The 17152-nt window shown below is 35.9% G+C and overlaps 1 protein-coding gene across 2 annotated transcripts in view; it reads right to left on the bottom strand.

The window, feature by feature from the left end:
• The window catches only part of LOC122028812 (LRR receptor-like serine/threonine-protein kinase FEI 1), a 78573-nt gene that overhangs the window by 15511 nt on the left and 45910 nt on the right, over positions 1-17152 (bottom strand). For both annotated transcript variants that reach the window (XM_042587728.1, XM_042587726.1), the window contains exons 10-12: positions 4882-5043; positions 4437-4769; positions 887-1132 (exon numbers count right to left, since the gene is read on the bottom strand). In XM_042587728.1, the coding sequence (XP_042443662.1) occupies positions 887-1132; positions 4437-4769; positions 4882-5043 (741 nt within the window). The remainder of the gene's footprint in view (positions 1-886; positions 1133-4436; positions 4770-4881; positions 5044-17152) is intronic.

The following is a 17152-nucleotide window of genomic DNA, read 5'->3' as shown; positions in this document are numbered from 1 at the left end:
CTGATTTTTGGATGTCACCACTGAAAGCTTCCAAAAAATCGATACATGCTTGTGGAAGATTCGTGTTAGTGTCATAGTGCGTCGACAAAAGACTCATGAAACGACTTGTGTGACTTGGGTGCCTAACACGAAAACCTACGATGCATTACAAAAGACTTTGTGAACTGCTTAGTTGGTGATTTGTATGCCCTGATATTCCGCCTCACATTCACAGAAGATTGACACTTGTTTTCTGAGGGGTTTTATCAGGTTTGGAGAGTTCCACATGTCAATTGGTGGGTGGAATGAAATCTTCCATTATTTTAATCCATGATAAATTCTAAAAGTCACTTGCTTGGTTAATGTAGTTAGAGATTTTATGATTTTGTCTCATAAAACAAATGAGGGATGTGGCTCTCATAGTTACCAAAGAACACACATACATCATCTAACCAGTCAGCCAACTAACCAAATTAAATTTTCATTAATGGTAGCATGGTGATAAGATAATTTGACACATGTAAAAATTTCGGTTGAATCTTTTACAAGTGAAAGTTCATCCATGGTGACAAACAAGCCAAATGTCATCTAGTAAGTCTGCAAACTCACCAAATAATATCTACACTGATGGTACTTGATGGTAGGATATAAGCATTACACATTATAGTCTGATTTGCTACAAGCAAAGGTTCTCGATAATATTCTTATAACCTTTATAGTTCAGACTATAATTAACCAAACCGATATTTATTTCAGTTCAGGTTCAGATTTTGGTCATTTTACCTGGAAATGGAATTTATTCAGCAGTTATCTAACATCAGAAATTTCTCTCTAGGCAGATCAGTTGACAAGATCGAATATGTATCTTTAACATGAAATCAATTTGTTGATATAATACGCATTGTACCTGGAGCAAGATAACCAAAGGTTCCCACAACTATAGTGGTTATATGTGACTCTTCATCCTCCAAGAGTTTTGCAAGCCCAAAGTCGGAGACACGAGCTTCCAGATTCCCATCGAGTAATATGTTGCTTGCCTTGATGTCACGATGTATTATTCGAGGCGAACAATCATGATGTAAGTATGCAAGGCCTTTTGCAGCCCCCATAATGATGTGAAGGCGTGCATCCCAGTCCAATTGTTCTGCTCTTACTGCTCAAGTTACAATTAATAATATTAACTTCAGTCGATAATCATCTCAAAAGAAGATTAAGAACACTTCATAATGCAATTTGTCGTAATATTAATATAAAAACTAACTACTAACAATTTATAATCCAGTTGAAACACAGAAGAATCCACCAAGATCTCCCTATAGCATGAGCCATAAGAATCTGTTGGGTGGACTGAAGTGTTGGATTGAGAGTGCAGGTTGAAGAAGCAAATTTAATAAATAAGCATTCCTAAAGAGGTGGTGCTAATAATCTTTAATACTCGGGCTCTCCATTTATCCACTCTGCACCTATAGACCACTCCATGTGGACATTTAATATTATTGACCACGTGTAAAAGTTTCTGGAAATGCATGTGTTGAGCATATGGATCTACATCAATATCAATGTCAGATAATCCAACTGAGTTCGAGTAGCATAATTGGTAATGACCCTAAACTTCTGTCGACGGAATTGGTGGAAACTGATAACTAGAGACCATCACATTAACATTGACAGCTTGGGGTCTGGCATGCGATGAACACCTTCTGACTACTATATCCTATTGGCAGTAATGTTACTAATAACTAAAAAACTTATAAGATGAAAATCGCAAGTCCTTTCTAGACAGCAACATGATGAAGGCAGTTTCATATTTTTATTTTCCAATCTTGTCTCCAGATTTGAACCAGATTATACAAGATAATGATTTCAAAATGAACCTATCTGCCAGCCAGTCAACCTCCTCATCTTTCGATCCTTCTGCTCCCTTCTCACTCATCCACACAACACATGTGAAGCATTGCCACCACAATCGCACGAGTTGCACATTCTAGGTCTGTTTCCTCCCATCTTCTCTTCATTAGATTGCTGTCCATGCTTCATTGCATTTTTGCTGCTGCCTAAACTACTGTAACCTGGAGGACGCAACCACACAACTAGAAGGCTTGACTAAGATCAAATCTTGTATGCCTTCATGGCCTATCACTGTCACTTCCAACTGAAATGAAATCTTCAGCTTCTTGCATCACCACCTCAATTAAGGATGAAAGGAGCATTGGCAAGTCAACCAATTCATCTTTGTTGTCATCCCACCTAATGAAGCTTGAATTCATAACCCCTACTGCATGGTGATTGTCTTCCAGCCATGGTTGCTTGCCACTTCCTACTTGTTATAGAAGAGTGATTCCATCGATCAAGCACCACTATTCTCTCCCACATTGCAAATCCTTTTAGAGCCAGATTCATAATCTCCAATGCAGAAATTAATGATGGCCAATCAAATCAGCTACTCTCTACAAGATCTCCAAAATTTTCCTTTGGTGCTTCCTTTTCAATAGTAAACATCTCATCCTCCGTCTCCAATCTACAATGAGGATAGCTAGCCCATCTAAACCAGACATGCTTAATATGCCTCTGAACAAGAAGGAAGAGCACCAATGCAAATATCGATCTTTTCTAGTTCTTCTATAGATCTCTTCTTCAACTTAATGCATTCTTGATGTCATATCTTTTAGCATCCTATTCTTTAGCTGCCACCCAACTTTCTTCTTCTTGCTTAGCATATCTCCGGCAATCTATCTCATCAAATACAATCTTCGAAATAACGCATATCTGGCCAACAACTCTCCTTGAATCCAGACAATGAGTTTGTCTTCTCCCTTCATCACATCTCCTTTGATCTGTTCTATCTCTGGTCCTTTCCTTCTGCATCTCCAACCATTTCCATCTAAAAAACAATCTGTTGCTTGTTTCTCTCTCATCTGAATCTATTGCTTCTTTATCATCTGGGTCTGCTTCATTCTTACTAGATTCTCTTTGTTGTTTTAGTATTCCTCCTGGAAATGTTTCTTCTTTAGCAACAATGCTTCTGCAGTTTTCTTATGGAAACAACCACCAATCAATGCATAGATCTCCCAGTTCATTGCCAATGTCATATTTCACTACTGTGTCCTCTTCTTCTTACACATTGTTTGACCTCTCAACCAACATCTCTTCATGTTCCTTCTATCTCAGTGAAACATGAAGAGAGAGTGGTTGAGCATTTGTCTTCCTTAAGCTGCCATTTCTACTTCTGTGATCAGCCTATTCTATCTTGATCTCCTCTTCAAGCACTTCTAAGCATTGTTTTTATCCCTTTCTTCCCCATTATGTGCATTCTAGTCCATCTACAGTGTAGATCTGAATAGAGAAAACTCATGTGTTCAGTTTGCTATTTCAAGCAAAGGGTCGAGCTGTTCTATTCATTTCCAATAAAACTTTAATCAGAGAAAATGTCCTATTCTTATTCTATCATGTCCAACAAAGGATCAAGCTGTCCTATCCATCTTCAGTGATAACCAAAATAAAGTAAATATCTAACTCATTTTGCTACATGAGCAAAGGGTTGACTACACTATCCATCCTTTGAAACCCTCGAGGGTTTTCCTTTTCCTTTAGTCCATGGCATGTTGTTATGTGTTTTTTCATGGTAAAGCTCACTTGAGAGATGGTTCTCATTATTTCTCTTCACTTTCATTGTACTTCATCATTTATCTCTATATCATCTCTCTTTGATGTGCAAGTTGGTCTGACATTGAAGGAATCATCACTTGCATACTTAATTAATTATTTCCTAAGATTTGTTGATCTAAGACCAACAATAATTAGCTTTGTGCTTCATTGACTCCTTATACCTTGTTTTTCTTGTGTGCAACTATTCTGTTTTCAAGATGAAAGCTACACATAGTGTTTATGCTCCAACTTGAGGGAGCTGCTACGAGTATCGGGTAGTTATTGGTGTATTAGGTTGATTCGCACGTTAGTATTTTAAATTTAGGGTGGGACCTATTCATACATAAAGGGCAGCCCGGTGCATAAACTCCCTCCAATGTAGAGTCCCGGGGAAGGGTCTATTGTACGCAGTCTTATCATACTTTGCAAGAGGATATTTCCGAGACTTGAACTCGTGGCCTCTAGATCACACGACAATAACTTTACCATTGCGTCAAGGCTCCACTTCTAGGACCTATTTATACATATAGGGAGAAATGTCCCCTAGGTCAATATCTCTCTACCTAGGTGTATCACATGCTCAAAAGACAGTGAACAAGTATAGTAGAATCAACATGCACATATAATTTAGTTTGTGTTCCATTACATAGAAGATGCAAAGAACAAAGGTTAAATATACAGTGAGGTAGTTTGAAAAACTGAAATTTTCTATTTTGGTAGTGATACCAGAATTCATATCTTAATAAGCACATCTCAAATGTTATTATATAGATGACAAATGGTTCAGAAAGCCAGAATGAGGTAGAACATACCATGTAAGACTTCATCCAAGCTTCCACCAGGTAAGAAATCATAAATTAACAACTTAGACGAAGGAGAATTGCAATATCCTCGAAGATTGACTAGATACCGATGTTTAATACTTCCTAAGATCTCGAGTTCTCTATCAAAAAACCGATCCAGCACTTCATTTGTCTTCATTATTCTTTTTAAAGCAAACACATTTCCATCATCCATAGCAAGCTTGTAAACAGTTCCAAAGCCCCCAGAACCAATGATGTTTCCCTCATTTAAGGTTTCTAGTTTTCTAAGTATATCTTTTGATGAGTAGGGCAAGTCCCCATGAAACATTACTATTGATGCACCTGAAACAGAGGATTAAGTCAGAGAGAAAGAAGGCACCATATAGTTATCTCCAGTATGAATGACCAGTAAATGTTAAAAAATTAATTGAAACAACTAAACATATACTGATACCTCCACTTATATCCATTGCCGGGCCACTAATGTCACCTTTACCAAATTTCTTGTAAAGGAAACATCCCCAGAAACACATTAATGCCACTAACAACAAAGCTCCTACTGTTGCTACAGCACTAGTGACTAGCTTAGCTGAATTCTTTGTGCGCTTTATGTCACCTGTACATTCCACATGTGACAATGAACAGCGAATACAAACTTAAACCAAAGAGAAAATTGCAATCAGAAACTCCAATGTCCTAAACAATCTGTAGCTTAGAATAAAGAATTGATCTTGGAAGATATCACACGAGCCAACTAAGTGAAGACACAGGATGATATATTACTTATAATAGGCATGATATGGTCCAAGATCATACATATTAAAAGCCAAAACAGAATTATGCCAAAATGAATATACACTGAGAAAGTAAATATAACTAGACAAAAGAATGGACAAAAAGTAAATATAACTAGAACTTTATTTAAACGGAGCACTGCAAAATCTAATGTAGCAACATAGAGAAGTAGGTTTGCAACCCGTTTTTCAAATTGTACATGGTTTGGGTTGTATAAGCTCATTGATCCAAGTTTTTTAAACTACATTCTCAAACTATGATGAATTGAAATCCAAAATCACTAAGCCATGTTAGTCACAAGCAAAATTCAAAATTTCAAGCCTAGAAGTGCCAAAGTTTTATTGTTGCAATAGTCTATCGTGTTTAAATTTCAATACTTATTTAATTAAATTAATTTCACTTAAGTTATAACTTTCAATTAACTTTTTAATGTAATTATCATTTACTTAATAATTAATTAGATTACCAATGCATGCTTGTTCTTTTATTTATATTTATTGATTAATTAGAATTAATTAAAGTCTAGACGTAATGATAAAGATCAAGCATTAAATTAAATTCACATTTAATTTATTTGAATCAGGAAATTTTTTCTATTTATTTAAGGAGAAAATGTATAAGAAAAATAATTAACAAAAAAAACTTCCATATAAATAACATATGGGAAAGGAGAAAGAATTAATAGGAAAAATAATTAATTATTAAAAAATCAAGAAATATATAATTAAAAATTGAAAAAAAAATACAAAAAATATTTAAATTGAAAACAAAAAGAAATTCAGCGTCGCGCAAGCCCGCAACGGCCGCGGGACTAGCATGTGCCTCTGCGGCGACTGCGAGGCTCTAGCAATGCCTCCGTAGCAGCTGCAAGGTGTACCAGTGTCGACGCCTTACCGATTGACAGGCCGAATGAAATGTTTCGCTCGTGCCACTCGATACAGCATGAGATTCTAAATCATGCTTACAAGAAGTTTTACCATTCTCACCCCTTTTTGCATCTTGAAACTATTAATTTGAGCTCAAAAGAGGTCCATTTTAACAATTACGCCTTTGTTATCCATTCATGTAATTCCACTAACCTCTCTCAAAATTCGTTTGGGGACTCGTATGCTCCAATTTCACTAATCTTTCTTAACTTATATAATTCCATAAAAAAAAGACAGCTCGATGCACAAAGCTCCCGCTATGCGGGATCCCGGGGAAGGATCCATTGTACACTCTGCTTTTTGCAAGAGGTTGTTTCCAGGATTCGAACCCATGACCTTTTGGTCAGAAAGCAACAACTTTACCTTACGTCAAGGCTCCCCTTCAACTTATATAATTCCATAGAAGAAAATAAATCTTCTAAATTACTTGAGACCTCAAGGTTCTTATAGAATGAACCTTAGTAAAAATATATCTCGGCCGTGGAAGAGCCTTAGTAAAAATATCTGCCACCTAAAGATTGGTAGAAACATAAGAGAAATGATCCAAGCTTCATAAGCCAGTGGATTTCTGCACAAGCTTGCGACAAAACTCTATATTCAGACTCAGCTGAGGACTTAGAAACACGGTCTTGTTTCTTACTTTTCTAGAAAATAAGAGCTGGTCCAAGAAACATACAATATCTTGTTGTAAAACGCCTTGTATCACTACACCCTGCATAATCAACATCACTATATGTTACAAGATCAAGTGAAGTAGAGGCATGATAAAAAAAAGTCCACAAGAAACTGTGCCATGGGCATAGTGAATGATTCTACGAACTACAGCCTATGTAGGTGCCTAGGAGAAGTCTAGAACTGACTAACTTGTTGTACTGCATAAGAGATATCAGGTCTAGAAATAGTAAGACAGATTGGGCTGCCAACAAGATTTCGATAGGTTGCAGGATCTGATAACAAGTCACCCTCTTCTTTCCGTAGCTTGAGATTAAGCTTCATCGGAGTATCAAGGGGAATGGAATCTTGGAGACCAACAGCTGCCACCAAGTCTTGAGCATATTTGTGTTGCGATAGAAAAATACTATGGGAACTAACTATTGGTGCAGTTAGCACCAATGGTCAAACTCAGATTTTGATGAATGACAAATGAATTTAAGTTAGGTGTTATGTTTGTCTAACCTTTTTACCGAGTGTGTAGGAATTGATGGGTCTAGAGGACCTGACACCAGGTTGAAATCCAGTTAGGTCCGAGAACCTGACAACTGGCACGAACTCCATATAGGTCAAGGTGTGACCCGATATCTAGCAGGAAATCCAACTAGATCTGCGGGACCTGACAACTGGCCAAAGTCTAGGTGAGTCTGCGGACCTGACAACTGGCAAAAAGGTGGTCAAAAGGAAAGTCAAGTAACTGCAAATGGTAAGTGAAGGTAAGTTATTGGAGGAGAATGATCTAGTAAGGTCGAGTCCCGGTGGGACTATAGCCACAGTCCAGCTTAGAGCTATTTCAGATGTCTAAGTTGAAATTTTAATTAGATCATGGTCTTGGGAAGACATGATCTAATTAATGATAATTTTATTTTAATTGTGCTAACTCTATTTTACAAATCATTTTTTATTTTTGGACTAACGCATTTTGCAGGAGGGAAGTGCACAAGTTAAGTCTCGGGTGAACAATGCTTGAGGCGCCTCGAAGCTGACCGAAGGCGCCTTGAAGCTGCATGGGAGGCAGGGCTGTCAAAAAAATTGGAAAACCGAAAACCAGACTGGAACCAACAATTTACCGGTTCTGGTTTAACAGTTAACCAGTTAACCGGTTTTAACCGGTTCCGATTTATCCGTTTTTACCGATTGATTCCTGGTTTAAGATTTTCTTTACCGGTCTAATTGATAAACCGGTAAAACCAGAACCGACTAGCTAAATCAATGAGTGTGGATGGTATATAAAGCAAGAGAAGGGTGTGGATGTTATTTCCTTCAATCGAACGGTTACATGTATGATATCATATTCATGACATTTCAAAATTGTGCATGATAGAGTGGGAGAATTCAAACTTTTTATTTCAATCATTTCCTTAATATACTTTTATGAAAAAAGAATATTTACCACCACGACTTATTTCAAATACATGTCTTACTTTGGTGGTTCCCTGTCAAACTGCCATACACATTGGTAATTAAGATATTTCAAAATTATCATCCCCAAGTATCAAACAGTATTTAAAAAAAAACCAACGAAGTTCATTATTCAAAAGAAACATCTCTATTCCTGTCAAACAACGAAGTTCATTATCCCAATTCAGCACTTCTAGAATGCAAAATCTCATCCACTATAAGCTCACATGATAAAATATTCACCACCTTCAATAGCATAAGCCCAATAACTCATTCACTAAGTTCACTTACCTAGACTCAATTCTGTTATCGGTTCTCGGTTGGAACCGGTTAACCAACCGGAACCGATCGAACCGATAAGAATACCGGTTGGTTAACCGATTCCATATAAAATATGGTAAACCGGAAATAACCAGAACCGATAAACCGGTTAACCGATCGGTTGAACAAGCCCAATGGGAGGCACCCGCGCGCAGATCAACTTTGAGGATAGAAGTTTACTGTGCGAAGCGGCCCTGGAGTGCTCTGGAGGAGCCTCAGAGGTGCATTGGAAGAGCCTCAAAGTGCTTGGAGGCGCCCTCATGCAGATAAAAATCGCAGGCATCGGAGTTGATAGAGGCCAACGAGTGCGTGATCAAATTTGAGGTTGGAGGCGCCTTAGATGGGGTTGGAGGCGCCCTCAACACTCTTTAAAAGGCTCGTTCGACCAGAAGATTGAACACACTTCAAAACAAGCAATTACAATCCTTCTACTGCTCCGATCACGTGCAAACTGGTATGCTACATTCGACAGTTGCCGATTGACCGACACCAAAGCACGAGAGTTCCGCTTCGTTATCTACATGATTGGTAATGAATTTAATTTATTGCATTTAAGTTACTGCTTAAAGGAAATGTAGCTTGTTATATTGTCCTTATATTCTTCTTATACTCGATTACTCTACCGAGAGTTTATCGATAGAGAATTTAGTGGATTGTCCATTGATAGGTCTGAGGGACCGGGTTCTTAGAATAGAAGTTCTCGAAGGCTCCAAACCAAGTAAACTGATCATGTCCTCGTTTCCTTTCTCATCTTAGTTTAATTTTTCGGCAACGTACTTGATTTCAAAACAAAAGAAAAGTTTTTAAAATCACGTGATTCATCCCCTTCTCTCACGTGCATCAGTCCTACACCAACATTAATCTCTATACCAAGAAAATATGTGAGAGAGCCCAAATCTTTCATGTGAAAAGTCCTGTAAATGTTTCTTTAGTTGAGAGATAAGAACTAAATCAATACTCATGATTATGATATCATCAACATATATTAAAAGAATGACAATACCCTGCTCAATCTTGAGAAGGAATAAAGATACATAAAACTTAACTTTTTAAAAAGCAAACTTGAGTAAGGCAAAAGTGAATTTCTCATACCATGCACAAGGCGCTTATTTTATACCATACAATGAGTGATGCAATTTGCACACGACAGAAGTAGAGTTAGAAATTAAACCGGAGGATGCATATAAACATCCTCCTTGAGATCTCCATAAAGAAATGTATTCTTCACATCCATTTGGTGCAAACTCCAATTTTGTAAAGCCGCAATAACCAAAATAGTGCGTACGGTAGTCATTTTGGCTACTAAGCAAAAGTCTCCTCATAATTAACTCCATATTTTTTATTATTGCCAAGAGCAACTAAATGGGCTTTGTACTTGTCTAAACTCCCATCAGACTTGACCTTAACAAAATAAACTCATTTCCAGCCAAGTGGAGTTAAATAAGACAATCAACCACTTGTCTTATTAGTTACAAGAGCACATAATTCTTCTTGCATGGCCTGTTGTCAACATTCCTCTTTGACTACATGTGAATATCTAGTAGGAACAGTAATGGAAGAGAGTAATCGAGAGGGCAGATGTAGGATTACCCGTGTCATGGGATGGAAATCCATATAGATCAGGTGGACCAGTAATTCTTATGGAATGTCGCAAGGGACTAGCAGACAAGGCAGGTGTGGAAGGGGTCAACATTGAAGATCTCCGATGATAAACAATGTCAAGCTTAAACCTTGCAACCTGAGTATTATGAGCACTGGAAGTGTTATAAAAAAAGGCAAGAGCTGAAAAGACGACCGTGGAGATGAAGATAAAGGAAAGAACCATTGATTTTCAAAAAATAAAGCATTCCTTGAAACATGAACCCGATTGGAAGTGGAATTATTGAATAAAAAACCTTTTTATGTGACATTGAACCCTAAGAAAGCACAACAAATAGATTGAGCAGAAAGTTTATGTTTTTCCGTTGGGGAAGATGCATAAAACGAACACCACCCCAAAATGTGAAGATTTGTGTAAGTAGGATGACGATGATACAACTTAACATATGGAGGCGCAAAATCTAAAACTTTAGAAGGAAGTCTATGGATGAGAAAATGACTGTAGTGAGTGCTTCTACCCAAAACTTAGGAGGAACAGATGACTTGATTAGCAAAGTCCTAACAACATCTAAAAGATGACGATTCTTTTACTGTGGAGTATAAGGACACGAACATTGAGAGATAATTCCTCTAGATTGCAAAAAAGATTGGAAATCATGAGATACATATTCCCCTCCTAAATCAGACCTAAGAATATGTTTGAGCAGAAAATTAAGTTTGAATGAGAGCTACAAATAAGTTGAACATAGAAAACATCTATTATTTCAAAACTGTTTGTAGCTCTACTACCTTAAGATGGAAAGGATAGGCCAAGTTTACAAGTTGCACAATCAGAAAACTCAATAGAAGAATGCACTCTCTTATGTAATAGACCGGATTTCAACAAACGAGAGAGAATCCTAAGGTTAGGATGACCAAGCCGCTTATGCCCAACTTCATTGGACACTCTAGACTCAATACAAAATAAAGCTTGGACAAAAGATGAGGAAAAACTACAAGGAATAGATAATTGCAAAACGAACAAACGTCCATGCTTAGGCCCCTTCACTATCAATTGCCCTGACATCCGATCTTGTAAAATGAACGTCACAATTTTGATCCACAAGTTGACCAACAGATACTAATTTCACAAAAAGATTACGTGATACAAAAACATCCTTAAAGGAAGAAGATACATCACCCACTGCTGCAATAGGTAGATCACTACCATTAGTTGTTTGAATGGATAAAAACAACAATATTTTCCGATATTACTTAATCCATGAGAAGAATTAGTCATATGATTAGAGGCACCTGAGTCTACGATCCACGAAGTAGATACAAAATCAGTACCTTGAAGTCCAAGTGCTGAAAATGCTTGCACAATCATTTCCTGACTCTCGAGTTAGATGAGGTGTTTTAGGCTTAGGGCAGCAGTAGGAGTTGTTGTAGCAGCAGCTGAGATAACAGTTCATTGGAGCGAGGAGGACGAGTAGGACACACTTTAATGATGTGCCCAGATTACTTGCAATAGTTACAAAATCTCTTAGGGAAGTGATGTGCAATATGGCCGTATTTTTTACAGCTATAGCACTGGGTTGTGCTCATGTCTCATCCATTTCCTTTTCCCATGCCATATGAAACATAAGCAATTGAAACATTATTAGAAGTAACGCGAATCTACTCTATAATGTGATGTTCTGAGTATTGATCCGTTGCTCTTCACGCAAGAGTTCGCCAAAACAGATGTCCAAAGTTGGAACAGGATTTAATAGAGAGGATCGGGCAGATTCAAATTCAGGTCGCAGTTTCATTAGAAATTGATCTCTTTGACTGGTTTTATGTACTTGTTGTACTGCCTCCACACTTTCTGTAGAGACCTTAGCTATAACAAGATCTAAATAATCATTCCACAAAGTTAGAAAACCAGAATAATATTCTTGAACTGATAGATCCCCTTGAGTATAGTTAGCAATGGCTAACTCAAGTTGAAAACGCCTTGCATTGTTATCTTGATTATAGACCTGCTTGAGATAATCCCACATTGCCTTTGCAGACTTATGGGGGCATAAAGAAAGAATTAGATGTGGCTCCATAGAAACAAGAATCCAGGTCATGATATGATTATCTTTAGCAGCCCAAGCTGCCCTGTCTGCAGCAGTAGCTCCTTCTTTAGTGTTGTCATTTATATGACCCCACAGCTCCTTACCCTTGAGAAAGATCTCCAACTGAAACTCCCAGGCAGCATAATTTTTCCCAGTAAATTTGACACAGACATGATCTGACTTCTCCATAATCACTAAGGTTATGACTAAGAAGGCTACGATTTCTTGGGTGTTGGCTCTGATACCATGACAAAATGGTCTGAAAATTGTCTTCTCTTTAGAGAAGGTCTTTCATTATATAGGTAAGATGACCAACTATATAAGGAAAATAAATACATGAGTAAATCAACCTACATATGGTAACCTAAATCACCTATTTATGAGAGTATATACAACCTTTATTAGAGAATCAATTACAATATTTTATAGAGGTAATTGGACCTAAATATGTTAACCTAAATCTCTTATTTATGAGAGTATATACAACCTTTATTAGGGAATCAATTAGAGAAGTAATTAAGCTGTTGTAATGTATTGCCTATTATTGACAGGCCACAACAAGTTTTTGTGTATATACTCCAAGTTTTACACAATGCAACACACAAATCAAATCCTGATAAATTCTTTATTAAACATCAAAATCTATAATAAGTCTGAATCACTTAGGGTCTGATTGCACTATATATATATATATATATATATATATATATATATATATATATATATATAGAAAACGATGAAACTACATTAAGTAATCAAACAACAAAAGTGTGAGATAGTTTAATAAGATTAAAATTGTGGAATAGTGATAATGATAACAATTTTGAATATTAATGCTCTTTGGATTCATTTAAAAATATGCAATCATGTACTTCTTTCTTAACTCACTTTGATTTTATGCTCACATTGTAGAGTTTTTGGCCTCTAGTTTGCATGGTACTTGTGGTATCTCTTTAGAGGAAACCTAGTTTAATTACTTTATATATTGTATTTCACTCAAACATTATTATAGTTCAAGCGCAGAGAATGAAGTTTGCCTTTCGATGACTCTAGCTTGTGTAAGGCATGACACAAGTTCTTCATGATAATCCTCATTGAGCCAGAAGGATAAAAAACCAGTGGTAAGAGGTAAGGAGGAAATCAAGGAATCAAACATTTTAAATTGAGACTGCTAGAGGATCTGCCAAACAAGGTTCTAGGAGCATTATCACAATTTTAAGAGGTATTATCCTAACTTTGTTGGCAAATTTCTACAAATATGAATTACATATTTCAAAATATTTTGTTATACATATGGAGTGAAATGTCGTTCCATGCCGAGCAACACGGACGGTATTTATTGTTCCACCGCACGGCAAAACCAGCACCTCACACAAAACTCACGGACGGCTGCAGGGGATCGCGGTGGGATCGAGGGGGTTGTCCGCGCAGCCGGAAGCGTCACGCAGTGGGATTGAGGGGGCTGTCCGCGCCGCCTGACGCTTCCGGCACAACTGGAAGCTTCCCGTGACGCTTCCAAAGCCGCAAGAAGCTTCCCGCGACGCTTCTGGCACCACCGGAAATGTCGCGGGAAGCCGATGCCGCAGACACCCTGTGCACAGTAAATTAAATTTTTGATTTAATTAATTTAAACAATTCCCAAGGTATGTGTGATATTTCGAATAGACTTTCATAAATCCAAATTAAATTATCCCCAAAAATATATAAAAAATATATTTAAAATTAAAAATTTTTAAATTAAATTTATTAATTAATATTCTAAAAATTTTTATTTTAATGTTTTAAATTTCATTTAATTTTTTTTTTTAAATTATAATAATTCATTTATATTCTGATATTTCTTTTATTATTTTAAATTTCATTTAAAAATTTTAAAAAATTATAAATTTTTTTAATAAATTAGATTTATATTATAATAATTTTTAAATTATTATATATTTTTTTAACTATTTTACTGTTTAATTAATATTTAAAATATATATCATTTAAATTAATAATTAATTAGATGAATAGATAATTAATTTTCTTTAAAAAATTATATTTAATTATTTTTTCTAACAATATTAAGTTGTCCAATAATTAAGAATTTATATAAAATCAATATACAACTTATTTTAAAATTATACACAATAAACATATTTATCTAATAATTACTATATATATATATATAAATACCAAAACCGTATCGACACAACACAATATGATACCGAAACCGTATCGTTCCAGTCTGGACCGAAACCTGCATAGGTCAAGATTTTAAACCATGATATGCAACATGCTAACTGTTAGAATGTATACTGAAAACCTAAGCTTTTGTAAACATTTATTTTGAATAAAGAATCACATTTGGTCAAATTGTCTAAATTTAGTTGTAGTTGTTCAATTAATTTATATTGTAGATAACATAGTATGTGGTGTCACATACAGAAAATGATGTTATCAGTACCTTAAAAATTATAAACAGTAGCTCACGACCAAAATGGAAAGGAACAAACCATTGGAAGGTCGTAGTGTAATTAGGAATTAATTTATCTTCACTATATAATTACACTAGTACACTTAGAGTGTATTGAGTAGAACCATTTGAGGTTGTTTCTTTTATACTGACTTTATAAAAGAACAAATACCTCAGTTATTATGGAAGTGTGTGCTCTTAATCCTAATATAATAACAAGCACATATATTTGATATTTATTTCTTTAATTTATCAATGGGTGAGATTTAATTCGATGAATCAATAAGCCCGATAAGTTGAGAAATGATATCACTTATAGCGTGTGTTGTTGATTATAGAAGAAAACTGTGTCCTAGTAATCTGGGTTGATAATGTCCCCAAGATGAGCTCATAAAGATTGTCATGTTAAACTCTGCAGGTGGACTTAGTCCGACATGACGATAAGGTTGAGTGGTACTATTCTTGGATTAAGATATTAATTAAATGAGTTGTCAGTAACTCATTTAATTAGTGGACATTTAACATCTTAAACACAGGGAGACTAACACACTCATAATAAGAAGGAGCCCAAAAATGTAATTTGGGATTGGTGCGGTAGTTCAATAATAGTTCTCTAGTGGAATTAATTATTATTGATAAAATTAAGTTGTGTGTTCGGGGCGAGGGATGCTTAATTTTATCGGGAGACCAATCAATTCCTCCTCTCGGTCCCTATCGTAGCCTCTTATTTATAAGTCTTATATCCACCTATACCCACCTTCATATCCATGATAAGTGAGCTAGCTTGTGGCCGTGGGTGATCGGCCCTAGATTGAACCCAAGCTTAGGTGGCCGACCCCCATTAAATTTTAAAAAAAATTTAATTTTAAATTTTTCTTATGTGGAAGATATAATTTATTGAAGAGAATTAAAATTAAAATATCTCTTCTATAAAAGATTAAGAAAAGAGATTAGATCTCTTTTCTTATTTGTAAATAGGAAAGATATTTTATTTTTTCTCTTTGAAAATTATTCACATGGTGAAAAATTAAAATTATAGAAATTTCTTTTTATCAATCATGAAGGGATTTTAAAGGGAAATTTTATTTTTTAAAATTTCCGAAGACAAATAAGGAATTTTTAATTGTTGATTGGAAATTGTCTTGTTTGCTCTCCATGATGTGGCCGGTCATTACAAGTTTAATTGGGAAATTTTATTTTATTTTTCTCAATTAATTCATGTCAAGGAAAATTAAGGAAATTTTATTGTAATTAAATTTCCTTATTTACCAAAGCTAAGGAATATAAAAGAGCGGGTTGGGGTGCCTTCATGAGACACAACCTCTATTATTCTCTCCCTCTTTTCCTTGGTGTTGTGGCCGGCCATCCTCTCTCCCTCTCTTCCTCTGTGGTGGCCGAAACCTTCTCTTGCTTGGAGCTCTTGTGGTGGTCGGATACTACTTGGAGAAGAAGAAGAAGAAGAAGAAGAAGGAGAGAAAGCTTTCATCTCTTGGAGTTTGGTTGGTGTTTTTTCTTCATCCTTGGTAAAGCTTTTGATTTGGCCGAACCTAGCAAGGAGGAGAAGAAGGTGCTTTGGTGGTCCTCATCTTGGAAGATCGTTGCCCACACAACGGTAAAAGATCAAGAGGTCTTTCTAGAAGGTATAACTAGTATTTTTCCTTTCCGCATCATACTAGTTATTTTTGGAAATAATACCAAATACAAGAGGCATACAATTTTAGTGTTTCGAATTTGTTTTCGATGTAATGTTCTTTTGTTTTTTTTTTCCTTGTGATTTGATTGTTCCTTTTGGTTGACCTAAAGTTATTTTAGGAAATTAAATATTAGTTTTACTTAAAAGGTTTTGTCTAGTCGGTGGTGGTTGCTCCCATATCCAAGAAGGTCATGTGCCTCGCCATGTCAGAACTGGAAACCAATTTTGGAAATGAATATTTAATGGAATTAATAACCTCGGTGATTTGGATCAAACGTGTTAAGTTCCGCATCCAAATCAAAACCTAAAAGAACAAATAGATTAAATTTGGATCAAACGTGTTAAGTTCCGCAGGCGATCCAAGTTTAATTTAAAAGAACACATGGTAGCTAGGAAAAGGTTCGAGACCTTTATGAAATTTTTGTCTGATGGAACCATTAGGTTTTGTGACCAACAATTGGTATCAGAGCTAGGGTTTTGCCTCTGTGTAATTGGTATTAGTTTAATTATGCACATGTCATACATAATTTAGGCAGGTTAATAGTAGGATGTGCTAACTTTGTGGATACAGGATTCAACTATTATGGCTTATAGTTTTTATGTGTGTAATTGGACCCTTGGACATGTCAAGGGCAATTATATGTGTGTACATGATTGTATTATAAAATACAGCAGGAGCTGTATTTAGTTTTATTAGGATTTTATTTTTGATCTAGTTACATGTACATTCCTTTTATGGA

This window comes from Zingiber officinale, chromosome 10B (genome assembly GCF_018446385.1).
Source record: "Zingiber officinale cultivar Zhangliang chromosome 10B, Zo_v1.1, whole genome shotgun sequence".
Taxonomy (NCBI): domain Eukaryota; kingdom Viridiplantae; phylum Streptophyta; class Magnoliopsida; order Zingiberales; family Zingiberaceae; genus Zingiber; species Zingiber officinale.
Note: the sequence above shows the minus strand (reverse complement) of the source record. Positions and strands in the feature narration are given on the sequence as shown.